Source organism: Crassostrea angulata, chromosome 8 (genome assembly GCF_025612915.1).
Source record: "Crassostrea angulata isolate pt1a10 chromosome 8, ASM2561291v2, whole genome shotgun sequence".
Taxonomy (NCBI): domain Eukaryota; kingdom Metazoa; phylum Mollusca; class Bivalvia; order Ostreida; family Ostreidae; genus Magallana; species Magallana angulata.
In genome coordinates this window covers 43,849,774-43,866,675 of record NC_069118.1, presented here as the reverse complement: position 1 = coordinate 43,866,675, position 16,902 = coordinate 43,849,774, and the positions used below count along the sequence as shown (strand labels likewise).

At 33.9% G+C, this 16,902-nt stretch overlaps 1 protein-coding gene across 1 annotated transcript in view; it reads right to left on the bottom strand.

The window, feature by feature from the left end:
- LOC128158597 (zinc finger CCCH domain-containing protein 13-like) overlaps positions 1-16,902 on the bottom strand; it is a 37,010-nt gene that overhangs the window by 15,602 nt on the left and 4,506 nt on the right. The window contains exons 2-13 of the mRNA XM_052821516.1: positions 14,982-15,070; positions 9,277-9,390; positions 9,100-9,159; positions 8,876-9,008; positions 7,825-8,763; positions 7,454-7,538; positions 6,410-7,074; positions 6,299-6,308; positions 5,875-6,192; positions 5,088-5,222; positions 4,342-4,482; positions 3,960-4,045 (exon numbers count right to left, since the gene is read on the bottom strand). Of these exons, the coding sequence (XP_052677476.1) occupies positions 3,960-4,045; positions 4,342-4,482; positions 5,088-5,222; positions 5,875-6,192; positions 6,299-6,308; positions 6,410-7,074; positions 7,454-7,538; positions 7,825-8,763; positions 8,876-9,008; positions 9,100-9,159; positions 9,277-9,390; positions 14,982-15,070 (2,775 nt within the window). The remainder of the gene's footprint in view (positions 1-3,959; positions 4,046-4,341; positions 4,483-5,087; positions 5,223-5,874; positions 6,193-6,298; positions 6,309-6,409; positions 7,075-7,453; positions 7,539-7,824; positions 8,764-8,875; positions 9,009-9,099; positions 9,160-9,276; positions 9,391-14,981; positions 15,071-16,902) is intronic.

Genomic DNA, 16,902 nt, shown 5'->3' with positions numbered 1-16,902 from the left:
TTTTAGACTTTTCAGAGGGGGTAAGTGATTGAAACAAAAGAGGGATTAAACTGCAAAGGCACATGCGTGGATTTTGTCAACGGCCACTAGTACAATCTGGTTAAGCCGATTATTTGTTTTTGTTTTTTCTTCTATCGATTTAAGAATTGAACAGCACCGCAACAGCTCTAGAGGGAATTAGACACAGGTTTGGCCAGGGGCTAGACAGACATTACGAGGCTAGGGATAGCTTCTAATAGCAACGAAGTGTATTCATGTGTGAGTCACTAGGTCCGTAATTACGATATAATCTTAAGCTGTGAATGAATTACAATATAAAATTCCTCAATCCTAGGGCACAATCAATCCTAGGGCACAAGTTACTTGTATACGAGATTTTTGCTATGCAGGTACAATGAACATTTCTTTTCTGTATGATCGTAAATTTTAGACAGGACTTACTTCATTGTTGTCAATAAAAGGAATAGAATGATTTCTTTCCACAGTATCTTTTTGTGTTTTTCATAGTAAATCATAAAAAATGTTTCGTTTTCAGTTACAATGAAATACAGACAATATATAATATATATAATGAGACATAACTGAACGATTTTGAAAGCCCAGGTACGAAAATGGAAATGTATAAGAACATTTAGGAATTTAAACTTATTAGCTATTATTTCTTCCGTAGTTTGCATTTGATATGTTGGAGAACAAATAATTTTATCAAATAGGCTCTCTTCTCAGAGGATTTTAAAATATCAAATTGCAATGTTTACTACATTTCTATCATTGCTAAATAATCGAAGTTATCGATGCCCATATAAAAATTAGACATTTAAATGGCTCCGTTTTTAAAGCAGTGCATTAAATACTAAAGTCTTATAAAATGGGCCTTTTATATACAAAGAATGCTTTTATACCCATTAATGAAAGATGAGAAGAAACAGTTTCAAAAGGTCCATTGAAAAAAGAAGATAAATAGCATTGCAGTATATGACCTATTGACCTACATGTTTCAACATCAAGGTCGCTGTCATTCGCAAGGTCATCTGTGTCGGCGTCGCTCGAATATTCGTCTGCGTGCTTTGTGCCAATTTTCTTTTTTCCAGCAGTAATGTCAATATCGTCTCCGAATTTTTCCTGAAAGAAATAGTTATTAAATCCCATTTGAAACAAACAAGAGCATCAATTTTCAATTAACCGCTCTTCGCGGTAAATACTTTTATAATATTTAATCATATTGCGTGCACTAACTCACAGTCTCCGTAATTAGTATTGCGTGAGAGGCAGTTAATTTATATAATCTTAAATCAAAATACACAAGGCCAAATCCTATACATTATTGGAATAAAAGCTATCCACTTACAACAACACATGTAAAATGAATATTTTACATTCGATTTGTATATGTCGAAAACATATGTGTTCAACATATACATTTTAACAAATATACATTGTAATTTACACATGTACAACATGAAAATTATACACATATGTTCCGCATACAATTGATCAGCGAATAAAATAGAACTTGTATTAATAATAATAATGTGCATGATAATTTGAAAACAAAATTTTGCAGAATACCTTGAGTCTTCGGGCGATTTCCGCCTTGGACAGGTTGGGATCGATTCCCAATCGTCGGAGATCCTCGTCCGTTAACTTATCCAAGTTAATCTTTTTCTTTCCTCCCTTTAGGCGAATTTTGCCGTCTGCTCCAACCTCAAACTGCTCTTCATCTGAATCTTCTGAAAGTGTTTTTATATAAGGGGCATTAGACTTTAAAATAAAATATTTCTAGATATTTTGTTTTTCAAAAGAGTTTTATCTTTTCTTTGAATTATTACTTTATATAATATGTCCTTTCAATGAAATATTCTTGTTTTATATTATTTATATTTATAACTAATTCTAGATTTTGTGTTCATTATTAATTCATTTCTTTTATCAAAGTCAAAAATAATATAATACTTTAAAAGCAATGATTTTGATTTTCAATTAACTGTTCTTCTTACAAAAGCAAACGCATAATCAAAATCAAAACGATCAACAGCTTAATAACGATCAATGGTCTCTATATATCTGAAATCTACTTACCCACAACTTGACCTCCTTTCTTTTTGACTACTTTCATATTTCCATCCTCATCTGCGAAACAAAGACACATTTTGTTAAACGAAAAAATCAGCAGGAATAAAAGGATCTTAGAGGTAAGGTCTGTAAGATAGGGTAATGTTGCAATAGTAATACCGATATGTTGCAATTATGTGAGTAGTTTTCATACCGTATTCATACTCGTAGTCAGAGCCATCATTATCACCAGGCTGTTAAGAGAGTGTATAAACATTATACATTAAAGGTGAGAATTATCGAAACCTTTAAGTCAGTTATTCTTGGTCATCGTTAATATCTACTGAAGCATATCGTATGTAGTATTTCGTATTGGTAAGACTTATGAACTAATGTTTTAATTACAATTTTAACAAAAAAGAATTATAGCAAGCTTCGTGTTCTCAACACTTTTTTTTAGATATTCATCGAGTCTACGTTTATTTGTTAATAGAAAGTATACTTTGTATCAAAAACTCTTAGAGTTCTATCAGATTAAAACCTTCCTGATAACGGTACTGTTCTACTATGTTTATTTTGTTAAACAAAAAAATAATATTATAACTTTAAATTGAAATGGATCTTTACCTTCGGGTTTCGACGTGTCTTTCTTATTATTCGACCTTTGTCATCGTATTCCTACAAGAAAAGTACGATAAGTATAGCTACCAAAGATAATTAAGAAATGAAAATTTAACCAAAAAAAATAAAACGACGCAACTATCATACATACATAATCAAACTCTTCGTCACGGCCTTTGTTGCCTTTCTTTTTTATGACTTTTCCAGTAATGGGGTCAATAACTTCTGGAAAAGGTGAAAAATTGTAAGATTAATATAGAATTATATCATACAAAGCACTTTCAATTTTAAGTATCTGATTATTATAATTTGAAAAATTTCTTTTTTATTTCAGTTATTGTTTTTTCAGCATTTCATTGTCATTATCTTTGAGAGAGAGAGAAGTAAATCGTGAATAGTGACTTTTTCACATCATGCAAATTCATTTAAAGAGGTGCAGGAAATTGTAAGTAGCATTGTGTATATAGATATATTTTGAAACACCCTGTTAATTTCAAATAAATATTCCATCATCTTATCATATCTGCATTTTTTAAAGAATTGAACAGTTAGACGTATGTTTTGCATCGCATATCTCGTGTTAGAGTGTTAGTCACATGGTTTTGATTTTAAATGAGATTGGGAATGCAGAAGTTTTTGCCGCCAAGGGCGCGGTGCAAACTGAAGAAAAACACGTCACATCCGGTGGGAAAGGTATGCACTCCAAATACATGTACAACTGAACGTTGTGTATATACCTTAAAAATGGCTTCGCTCCCAAAAAATATTGTATTTGTATGTTGATCCATCGGTTTCTTAGGCAGCAGAAATCATACAGGTCGCGATATTTTACTCGTATTTTCATTAAGAACCAAGGTATTTGTCTTCAATATTGGGATGAATACATATTGCGGTTACATCGCATCAACAGTAACCTCATCATACATGTTTATCGTATTCATTAATCTTAGTATGTACATGTAACTGTTTGAAACTTTCTCTATGGTGAATGCTTATTTCATATCAATAGTTTAGGAAAGATTTGTATTTTACATGTATTTTATAATGAAAAACTGTATGAATAGCTGTTAGTTCATCTTTGATAAATGTACTTAGCATATACAATAAAAAAATGATATAAACAGAAAAAATACTTTATTTTATTATTGCAAGGCAATTCTTATGAAAACTTTGATATTTTTGAAATATTGATTAAACTAAATCAATGCATGTACAATATACTTGTCCTGATACAATTTACATCTGAGAAATTTAAGGATTATTATCAAATATTATTAAAATTTTACCTTCTTCACTTTCATCATCAGCCTCGTTTCCATCTTTGCCCTTCTTCTTTCCTTTTCCCTTCTCTGGTGGAGGGCGCTTGCCTTGTCTGATATGAATAAATGTTTTAAGATTACAATGTATCATCGTGTTTCATTATAATATCATTACCATAATATATGAATCATCAAGAAAATCATTATCGTCACTGTTGTTATCATCATCATCATCATCATCATCAACATAAACAAAAACATTTTTATAGTCATTATCATTTTTAAACTCAATCATTCTCAAACTAAATAAAACTACATCATATCTCCTAGAAAAAAAGCAACTTTTCTCATCATTATTAAAGTTGTTAATTTCAACGCCAATACTTTGTTTAAGAACATGTAAACGTACTTGACTAGATCCGATCGTCTAGCTGGTTCCCCGTCCGAATCCAGCGTCCAATCAGATGACGGGCTGATTAAGCCTTTCTCTCGCGCCTCCTGTAACTTCTTCCGTTTCATTTGCTCCTTTCGCTCTTGTTTTACTTTTTCTCTGTTAAATACACAATTTTATTTTTAACGTTGAAAAGCATTTATTTCAGAAAAAAGTATCGTGCTTTAAATTGAATGAGCAAAACGTCAATATATCAAATGAATATATGTATTTTTGAGGGGAAAAGTATGCTGTTTTGAAATGAATGAGCTGATCGTAAATCTTCTAAAATGATTTATGTGTTATAACTATGTCTTTTGATATTGCTAAAAGATAAGTCATTAGAATGGTTAAATAGAAATAAACATTCATTTTTCAAACAAATGTTTTTCTTTCCAGAAATAAAATTGTTGAATGTCAAATGAATCCTTGAGAATCTTAATGTAAGATATCATCGAGAAACGATTAAAGAATTTTAATGATCGTTAATTACCCCGATTTGTCAATAGAAGCGTGTGTATGCTACTGTAAAAACTAGAGTGATGTTATCTATATTTAGGTATCCGAATAAAGGTTTTTTGATAAATGGAGATTATTAAAATGAATAATCAGGTCATTAAACAGATGCAAGGGATGTCATCCTTTGTTATAACATTGACACGTTCTGTATTTAGCAAATGACAGGCAGATTAAGGCCGCCCCTGGGGGTGGTCCCGAACACATACTTGGCCTTCTTGCGGAGAGGTTCCCCCGTGTCTGAATCTATTGTCCAGTCCGATGAAGGCGAGATCAAGCCTTTCTCTCGCAATTCCGCAAGCTTAGCAGCTTTCTTCTTTTCTTTCTCCAAGAGTTTTTTCTGTCTGTATGAAAAGTTTGAAATTTTAAAATTGAAGAAATCTTTAAATGTAAATCTGATCAGCAACTTGTGTAGAATACAATGCTTAAATGAACTGAAATTTAAACATTTGCGTCTAATTGCTCTTGAAATAAACCTTGATATACACCAGTTGAAACTTTAAGTTAGTGAAACAAGAAATCGTGGCTATTTAATTCAAATAGCCCGTGCGCATAATTCATGCAATATCTGCATTTAAGATTCGACATTGATCTTTTTTCTTTTAAAAATCCCTCGCTGAATAAGATACACAGTTTAAAAACCTTCAATAATGGATAAGATGGGCTAAAGTTTGTTCGAATGAATTGAGTCAATGACGGCTTTTATCTGATCTAAAGAGACTTCTGGATAATTAATGACAACTGAAGATTTTTTAAAATGTAGCTAAACGTCTTTTGCATGTACAATAAAACGCTTTGCACTTAATAGCTAGCAATTCTGTGCTCAGTATAGTTAACAACAAAAACAGTACCCTAAAAACGGTGAAATCCCGTGCTTTGATTTCGGATTTACGCTAATTTCAGACATCGAAATGAGCAAGGTCTGTGAATATTTTGACAACACGCATAAATATCACTTAAGCAATGATGTAACACTCTAGGACATTTTTGACTCACTCCTGATGTTTGGACATCATTTCATCGTATTTGTCCCCGTATTTCTCCCTCCTTCTTTTCTCTCGCTCGGCCGCACGCTTGGCCTTTCCCTCAAAGTACGCCTTCTTCTCTTCTTCCGTCATATTCTCAAGATCAACGTCATCATCATCCGTTGTACAGTCACTAAATACGGGATCAAAATCTTTTCCGTACTTCTGCTTCAGTTTGGCTTTTGCTGCCTCTTTGGCTGCGGCTTTGGCCTTTGCCTTTTTGCTGTTTGGGTTTTCTTTCTTCACCTTCATTTTCCCGCCTTTTCCGTCCGAAACCTCAGTGTAAACACTAACAAGCACAACAATATTTATTCATTTTTTTTCACAAAAACAAGTATCCAAGTTAAAAATATTTAGCACCATTAGATAAATAAGTGTGTTAACATCTTTCTTACCTGATTTCATCTACAAGAGAAAAAAAAAGATTTATTAGAAAAATACAACAGCACAATTCATCTTACTTTGAAAATGCAAGAAAAAAACAGTCTTTATCATTTGATACCAACCTTCGTCGTACTCCCTAGGTTTTTCGTAGCCGATGACGTTACCCTGTGCGTCTCTGATCTTCTTTTTCCTTAAGGTTCTCCTCGTTCCTCCCTCGCTTGTCTCACTGTAGTAGCTGTGATCACTATCCTCGCCGCCTCTATTCTGTTTGGTTTTCTTTTCCTTCTTCTCCTTCTCTTTCTTTTTCTTATCGGCCATTCGTCCGCCTGCCTCAAAGCTGTCAGCGCTGTGATATGACTCTGGATCACTGTAGGTGCCATCCTCGCGCTTGCGTCGTCGCATCACGTGACGTGTGCCACCCTCGCTCGTGACACTGTAGTAACTGTGTGCACTTCCGGCGTGTTCGCGTTCTCGTCTCCTGCGTCTGCGCCGCGCCTCTCCATCAGCATCCTGATCGCTGTGATAAGATTCGCTTCCACTGCGCGTTCCGTCCGCCCGCTTCCGCCTTCTCCGAACGTGTCTTGTTCCCCCTGCACTGTACACGCTTTTGTAGCTATACTCGCTGTCACTTCCGGCGTCACGCTTCCCTTGTTTGCGTGCGCGTCTTTCTTCTGCCGTCTCCTCGTGGTCAATCTCTCCTTTACCCAAACCTTTGCGTCCCCTGCCTCCTTTGCCCTTCTGCATAGACTCAAAGCCACTGTCAATATCGGACTGTTTGCCAACTTTCCTATTGATAATTTCAAAAAGTCTTAAATGTTAAGATCTGTTCACTTATAAACATGCAAAATTCCATATAGTCATTATTTGTACATTTATAAGCTTACAAAATACCAGTCAAAGGTTCAAGTGAGAGAAAAAATATTTTTTTTACTGAGAAAAACAAAATAAAAAGAGAAAGATAATATATTATCTATCCACAATGATATTCTCTATTTATTGTCAGATTTAAAATCTAATAAAGAAGCAGTTTTGAAAGAGCAAACAGAACAGTAACAATGGCAATAAATGCAATCTAAGCACAGTTATTTGTTCGATTCGACATACAACAATAAATACAACGGAAATGGGCAGTCAGCACAGACTGACAGTACCGCCCTGTGGCTTACTTCTTGTATTTTTTTCCTGTGAGAGGATCCACTACAACTTCATACACTGTTCCGTCTTTTCCCACGATTCTCTGCCCCTCTTTTGCTTAATTCAGAATGAACGTTCAGTGTTAGTATTTTATTATCTATAATGTTAGTTTGACTTACGGTGTCTTATTTGTAAACTTAAGACACGAAGCTGTATATTAGAATGGGCAAGATGTGTTTGACACAATAAGATATTTTATTTCATATTTCATATTCAAAACTTTTTCAAGAATGAAAAAGTCATTACATTTTGCGAACACTTCCTACTATATTTTTGATATATATATGGTATTAAAATTTTATTCTCTATTGTAAATAAAGCTTTAGAAACCATAACCGTTTACCATTTTTTATTTCTTCGTCGTCCCCACCAGAAAACACCGTTGAAGCCTTTTCCCATGAATCGATTACTTCCCCTTTCTCCAGTTCGATGAATTTCTTGAGGAAATCCGGGTTACCGCCTGATTCCATGAATTGTTTGTATTCCTCCTCGGTCAGAAGCACTTGTTTCTCAATCAGACGCCCACTCTTTGTCCTGATGTACGTTTTCACGACTTTCATGGGCGTTGGGTCTGCCTTCTTCCATCCCTCTACTGTTCCGCCATCCTCGCCCATGTATTTTCCAAGAATGTCGTTCAAATCAGCGTCGCCTTTTTGAAGTCTTTCGTAATCGTCTGCTGACACGTAAACGGTCTTTTCGATCAGACGTCCACTCTTTGTTCGCACCATTGTTTTGATAGCTTTCATCGGTTCCGCACTTTTCCAAGATTCAAGAGTTTCACCGTCTCCAAGCGGCATGTATTTCTTTAATATCTCCGCTGGGTCTTTTCCGTCTCTGATCATCGCGTCATAGTCTTCTTGTGAGATCATGATTGTTTTCTCAATAAGTCGTCCACTTTTGGTTCGGACGTACGTTTTGATTGTTTTCATTTTGGCTTCGTCCCAGCCTTCAATCACTTCTCCATCCTTTGCATATTTCTTCAGAAGCGCCTTTGCATCGCCTTTTCCTTGTGTAATAGCATCGTAGTCCTCTTTAGAAACATACACCAGCTTTTCAACAAGTCGTCCACTTTTTGTTCGTACGTATGTCTTGATGGCCTTCACCTCATCTTTATCCCAAGACTCGAGGCCTTGGGCTTCGTCCTTTGACAGGTACTTTTTTAAAATGTCCTGCACATTTTTACCCTCTTTGAAAGCTGCATAATCCTCTTCGGAGAGAAATATTATTCTTTCAACAAGGCGACCACTTTTGGTTCGGATGTATGTCTTTATAGCCTTTACATCTGCAATACGAACGTCAACACATGATATAAATGAACTACACCTTATATGTATTGAAAGCATAGTCACATTGTTACGGTCTCCTTCAAAGGCAACGCATGATGTCGTACTTACTTTTCTCACGAATAGATTCCAGTCTCTGTTTCAGTATAAGTTCTCTTTGCCTCTGCAATTCCAATTCTTCCAGCAAACATTTGACATACCAGTAACCATGGCGATAGCCCCCGCCCACGCGGATGTACTTGTGCTGCAAATATACAGAAAAAAAATATATTCAAAGAAACATGTACATTTACTAAAGGAATATTCAAATATGGTATATTTCTTTTATTGCTTACCGATTCGCATCTTTTGTGTGGAACTTTCAGTAGACATTTCAAACAATCTTCAACTGTTGACTGAAAAAGTATTAGCCATTGAACATTATTCTTCCCACAATGCAATATTCACAAGTCAATCGTCATACGTGTAACACGGCAGTGATTACTTTTCAACAATAAAGATGCATAAATTACCTTGTTTAGGAATGGGGAGTCCGCTGTGAGTTTATTCTTGAACGGGTCTGGTGTTTTGCGGAATTTTGCCGAGTACCTTGCTCGTATATCAGTGTTTGGATTGTAACCAGATTTCTAGGAGGACAAAGACAAAAATAAACTCGCCATAAAATCAATTACTTAAAGAGACTGGCTGGTCAACACACTAACCATTTGATTCAGCTCAAATTTTAGGTATGATATTTCAGAAAATATTAAACTATCAAAAAAACCCCAAAAAACCAAACATATATTTATTTCTTTTAGATTTAAATATTGTCTTTAAACAGAGCTCTTCGTCGTAAGAAGATTCATTTTGTCTAAAAATGGTCCTGCCCATTCGGCCCTTTTAATCTTGAAATGATTTGCGACCTAAGTTTTCATGATTCCGGAATAATTTTCTTATATTGCAACTATAGATATTTATCGGAATTAAAATAATTTAATTTTTTAAAAAATGTTTTCCTGTATCTGTTATTATATACTAGGAAATAATAACCTGTACCTAGATTTTACTTTGAATTCTAAAATTTTAACTCTTTCTCGGAATCCAATCCCTTTACATTTTTTATTAATCTAAATTAAATGTACCAAATTTGAACCTTTTGAGACGATTTAAAATTCCCTCGATATCCTCTTAAAATCAAATTAAATGTACAAGTGATTTTACCCACTGGCACGTGTGCAAAACGAATTATTATTTGAATGCATGTTGACTTCCCTTTCTCAAAAAATAAATCAATAAAGTACATGTAGGCATTTTGAAGAAAAAAAAGTTCACAAGGGCTTGGGCGAATACACACCGGTGTATCAATTTCATATGTAAACAGAGTTTTTGTGATAATCTAATCCAGTCGCCTATTAGACTTTCTCTTGATCGTGAAAACGTTTAACTTGCTGTCTCTAATAATAAGGACATACAAGTCGAAGGCCGCGGGACCTTTAAGGTGTTTACTTCTTATATTAAAAGCCATTCAAAAGGTAGCGATGGCACTTGAGGTCGATACACTGATAAATTCGAAAATATTGATTTGTCACAAATACACACACAAGAAACGTTTGTGGGGTAAAAAAACTACATTGAAAGAAAAACGATGATCTTGAACTGTCTTTGTTTATTTTAACACCTTACCTCCAGACAACACGTACTACCCTCACTTTTGTTTTTGAAGCCCCGGAAGGCCATTACAATGTTACATGTTTTGAGAATTATATTCTCTACTGCAAACCAAGTTCATCTCTCTCTGTCTGTCTGTCTGTCTGTCTGTCTGTCTGTCTGTCTCTCTCTCTCTCTCTCTCTCTCTCTCTCTCTCTCTCTCTTAGCAACGAAATTTATTTGAGTGCCTCAGGAAATGTAAACTCTAAAATATCTAATACATGATCGTTATTTTTCATTTGTTATAACTAACTAACATCATAACTTATAAAGCCTTGGTACAATGTATCTATTGTTTGTTAAATACGGGTACTTATTAAAATATGTGTACAATTCATTTCATAAGATCAAACATTTGAAATAAACTACGGACGCAAGTGAGCTTGAGTGGATTTTACAACAAGTGTAATGTCCTTTACAAAAAGGCAGAATCATTTTAAATGATAAAACATATTTTAAATGATATCCTATATTTTCCTTAAAATATCTTAAAATAGATAATTCCTTGCAGAGAGAGAGAGAGAGAGAGAGAGAGACAGACAGACAGACAGACAGACAGACAGACAGGCAGACAGATTATTTATCGTCCATAAAAAAAAAACTTGCCTGGTTGTCCGAATTATTCACGGCTATTTTTCTATACAAATCCAGCAAACTTATCTCAGAACTAGAACGGCGTAGCAAAACATTTGTCTGCGAATTCACACGGTTTAACCTGGGTAGAACACATGCTGTTTCTTCCATTTCTCTGCTTTAGACTATTCAACGTACGACATGAGCATCGGCGCAATCACATGCTGGTCTTTGGTACGACTTAATTAACTTCAATATTTCCTTTTACATCCTAACCGGATTCTTTACCAGAAACCAATGCAAACTGCTCAATGTGACAAATAGAATTGGCCAAATTGAGAATACGTGTACGTATATTGGGACACAGAGACAGTAAATTGAAATCTAGCGCACCAATTATATAGGTGTGTAAGGAAACGACATCGATATACATGGCGGTTTAAGACATGGTTAACAATTTCTTATTTCTTTACTTGTGGATACATTAATTCTGTATGTCGATTTTTCCATTATTCCATTTAAATGCAGTCAATGCAATGATTAAGATTGTAATCTGAACTTGTTGTGTATATTTATGCCTTTTCAATACAGAAAGTCGAAGATTCTGTGTCCTTCTTTCTTGCATATTGACATAAAATTTTTTTCTGAATTTGTTTGCTTCTTAAAATCCATGCAAAAAAAAATTTAAATGAAGTGTTAATAATAAATACGTAAACAGAGTCCTAATATTTTCCCCCATCAAGAAATATCTATTTTCAATTGATATGGATTTAAATCCCCATTCAGTGGTTAGAGACAGAGTTAAAGGTGTGAAAACATCTTTTTAATGCGATGTCTCTGATAAGATACGTTTATGAGTTATTTAGTTGACAAGCGCCCAATAGCATATCGAAATCCTCGGGAGAAAAGTATAAGCTATCCACATGATATTCTTTTAAAAAAATAATCTTTTATGGGTATGCATATTTAATTCTGGTGTCATCGCAAGCGAATTCAGAAAAAAAATCAACCAAAAAAAATCGAACAACAATATCTGTATATTCATCCGATTACGTAGGGGTAAAATTATCATCTGTTTCGTCAGTACCAGATGAATATGTTCTAAGACTTTTAAGAAAAGGTGAAAAGGGTTAGGAATATTATAACTCTACTAGTACAGTAATTGAGCCCAAAAATAATGTTTTAACTGTAATGAATAAAAGTGTGAATCATTCTGCAATCTGCTGCACAAAGGACGACGACAAGATAAAACGCTGCAGGATCTGTACAGAGACAAAAGAGTGCTCGCTTGACACAGGTCACGTGACTGATAATTTAAATTGATTACGAGGCTGCCTGTGCAAATTATCACGATGTAATCGTTGATCACCAAGCATAAGGGACAATGACTAATCAACATGTTCTTGTAGCATTTGAATTGCATTGTGGGCGAATTTTAGAATTAAAACAAACGTCATCATTTGTATGATAAGCTTTAAAAACAAAAGATAAGGTTACGTGTGTGTGTCTTTTTTTTTTTTTTGCAACTGCATTAAAAAGACACATTTAACACTTGGCAAAAACTACAATTCGAAAAATATCACAGTCATTTAAAATTAGCATTAGAATGCCGATGACCTTATGCAATCTTTAAATTGAAATGCATTCAAATAAGCCACACGATCGACTGACAAAGTTTGAAGTTTGTATATATTTTCAAAATACTTCCAAGGTTTGCGACAACAGTTTTCCTCTGGTTATAACGAAATAAATATGACCTTATGTTGGAACAGCCAGTAGGAATCTCATTAATTTACAATATACCAACACTTCGTTTGTTAAACTCCTTGTGAATAGAAGAATGAACCATTTCATGAAGAAGTTTCGCCCCTGGAATTTGACAAACATCAGGAAACGAGTATTTGCAAAACGCAGTAAAGGGTTGTCTTTTGTTTGGCAAAGAAGGAATTTAAGACTCATTAATAACAACCAGAACGTCCAGCGCGAAACAAGAAGTTATGAACTGGAAATTTATCTCCAATCCGGATTAGATTTGTCTACAAACATGATTCTTGACTTCACACGCACTTCCAAATCAATATGAACAACTGAGTATAAAGCTATTTATATGTATTTGTAGATATCTTTTAATCCGGGGTAACACCACCTAGAACAGACAATCCTTTGTCCCGCGAAACTTATAACTGACAAAATAAGATTCGTACTTGCATAGTGTTCAAATGTCTGATTTAGTGAGGAATATGTAACCAATTTCGATCATCAAAACAGATTTTGTTTTTTACCATTTAAGAACATCATATCTATTTATATTTTCTTTAATATATTAAATCTCCTTTTGTAGCTACCAACAGAATCATCATATCATATGCGTAAATAATTTTTTTAAGTGGTTCAAAAAGTAAAAGAGTAAAAATTGATGCAAGAAGAGCTCGTTTTCCAGATTTTTCTGAATTCATTCTTTTATTTACATGTAAAACAGTATACAAGATTTGAGCAGCAAAGGTTCTTTCAAACGCAAAATAACCCAATAAGTGTAAATAGTAGAGATTTGAATAAGAACTAGAATTTCTTTTTTAGAGGGATAAAGATCTCTTCCGATACTAAAAGTCAATAACAAAATGGTAACAGCAAGAGGACAAAAAATTTGAAGTTTTAAAACAAGACCTAGTTCAACTGTACTAAATTGTTAAAAACTTTTAAAATTTATATTGATTTATGATTTTGCCTGAGAGGAAAAACTTCAATGAATCTGATTGAAGATGGAAGGTATACCAGAGGTCACCTTTTATCGCATTTTTCAGAGCCTGAAAGTGTCTACTTAAGCCAGAAATATGTTAAAATTTATAGAGTATGGGATTAAAATGCAACATCACCATGCTTTTTGTGATAAAAGAATGTAATGGCTTCAGGGAGATGAAAAATGCATTTATCTAAAAATGAAAGAAGATGGTTTGTTTATTCTAAAATCCAAACCCGACACGGAAAAAGATAAGACGGTAAAAATTGGTGCATAAATTTGCTCTCGTGACGTTTCGCAAACTCAGAAAGCACAAATTTGAAGAGATGTCGATTTCTATAGTGCCAATGCATTTAAGCCCATCGATTGAATCACACATGGACATCAAAAGAAATGTTTCCAATACCTCGTACTTTTAACCTAAAACACTAATTTAAACTGCGGACTTATCTTTCTTCTCTATCAAACATTGACAGCGAAATTACGGGTTCGGTATACACAAAATGACATGCCGAAAGAGCCCGGATCAAACCGTCAATGGAAAGACACTTGACATAGGGAAGGCTTAATCAATGTTATCTTGAGACCTTAATCGCGAATGCAAAAGAATAACCTTCTTTTTTGAGGGAGTTTATTATATCCAAGGAGAATACATCATGTATGAACATCAAAAAAACTTCACAAGTTAACGGCGTATGTTAAAGAACATCTTACATAATATGGCGGGTGTCTTATTAACAGAAACTAGATAATCGGTATAATTATCTTCCAAGCACGTTCATGTAACGAGATACACATCTCATTAAGCCAGTAGCAACCGCTGTGCCAGGTGTAAGCTTTATACGTATGCTAAGTTTCATTACCATTTTATTTGTTAGGGGACTGACTTCATTAGATTTTATACTTGATCAGAGTTTTAAATCATAATTATCGCTTCTGTGATGTCGTGTGATGTCATTGTGATTCTTGCACTTTTTGTCAAACCGTGAATTATGAAAACATGTTTTTCAGGGTGTCATTGCTAAAAAACTTTTTTGAAAACGCCAACCTTGAAAACTATCCGGTTTTTTTAAATTTGTCAACACTGGCAATATTTTTTTTAAAATCCAAATATCAAAATGGGTTTCAGGTTATCATGCATCAAGTGCGTTATGATCTAAGGTTTTAGAATAAAGGCTTTACGGATGTAAAAAAAAGAAAAATGGCAGCAGAAATACTTACCCTTCCGGTTCGAAGGGAGGGGAGTTTGGAATAGGCCCGAGGGATTCCGGGTGTGTTGCCGTAACCAGGCGTGCGGAAGGAACAATGATCTAGAAAAATGCAAAAAAAAAAATTACAGTTAAAGAACATGTATAATATGTTTGAATTCTGTGTCTTTTCACATTATTTTCTTTTGATAATCAGTATTGGTCTTTTTTTACTTGTAAATACATGTAATATTACTTGTGATGATATAGTCTCAAACATATTGAGTATATACATGTACATGTATGTGTTATGTATCCTGGGTAGCAAGCGCGTTGTATGGTTTATAAATTTACATGTACATTTGTGGTATCGTAGAAATCCCTGCATTGCAATTGATAACTTGAATTTTAATAAAGTATAATATTCACATATTGTATTTTTTTTTTTTGCAAATACATGCACACATATACAGTGTAGAACACTTTCAAAATTAAAAAAAAAGGATATACAGACACATTTCATACACACTTGAATATAATTGATTTTAAGTGGTATAGGACACCTCCATATTGTAATGTACATGTATTTTCTATCGAAACAAACAATAAAATCAAGTAATTAAAAAAAACCCGTTTATTTTAAAAACTCGTTATCTAACAGCGTATTGTAAAATTTGAAAATTCTAACCCATTGAAAGAATGTTGATTATAATGTAATTTTTATCCACATTAATATCGACAGGTGTCCCATACCACCTTAATGAATCTAATACACAATGATAAAAGTCGACCAAAAATTGTTGCCCCGCTCATTGCTTAAATTTACCATTATCCTACAGATATCAATTAAATAGAAACGATTGAAATGTCCGTTGTATATTGTCATCTATACACAGGCATAAATTGAAAACGGGTTGAGAACTGACGTAGTTCCGTCAACAGGGACTGTGAAGTAGAGAACGGAAAAAAACATCTAATAGTTGCTCAAACGTGTTTTGTATTTATCGAAACTGCACTAAGACGGTAAAAAGAGTTGTTTTGCTGTAACATATGGAAATGTTTTGGAAATATTCGCGATCGCCATTGATCAGTATAATACCGGCATAACCCAGTGATCTTGGGGGATTTTGATTTTATAGTGTATTGTCTAGGAAAGATTTAGCGTAATAGGTCGACAAAAAATGACCCAGTTTTTTCTTCTTCTTCAATTTACAAACATGTAATGGCTTACATAGATTAATCTGCTGATAAATCAAGGTCACTCGAAATACAATGAAGTAATTATTATTTTTTTCCCTTTGAATCGATGACTGTTTATATTTTTTTAATACTATGAAAATAATATGATGCTTACAAAGCAATACATGTTTTTCTTAGAGTTGTGCTACTATATGCAACACGTTCATTGAAGTGTGCAATGGATTAATGCAAGTGCCAAAGGATTACAGATGTAAATATCCATGTGTTGTTTGCACATACGTGTACATGTACGTGTCACATTCTGTCATAAATCCTGAATTGAATCTTTCATTCAATTTTTTTTTCAAAACAATTACCTAAGATGTTTTTTTTTATTTAGGCATAAAAAGATGGTAAGGTTAGATAAAACAGTACATGTACTAATTTAGATTTACATATATACGTCTATTTTGTAACACAGCAGATGAATCTAAATATCGAATGCAAGGTTTTATTTTGAAATTCCAATCTTTAAAAAAAATGGTAATAAAAAATGAACGAAGACAAAATGGAATGTCAAAGAAAGACCCATTTAAAATAAATCTACGTTTCTTATTAATTGCCATCGTTTGTTAGAACAATGGACTCTATTAACCTTGGTCACAGGCCGAGCTCGTTCGCGTGAATAATTATAATCCCGTTAATAATCGGTGGGTATACAGCTAATGCTATCAAAGGACCAATCGCCATTGTTTTAATCCTCTGAACACTGACAC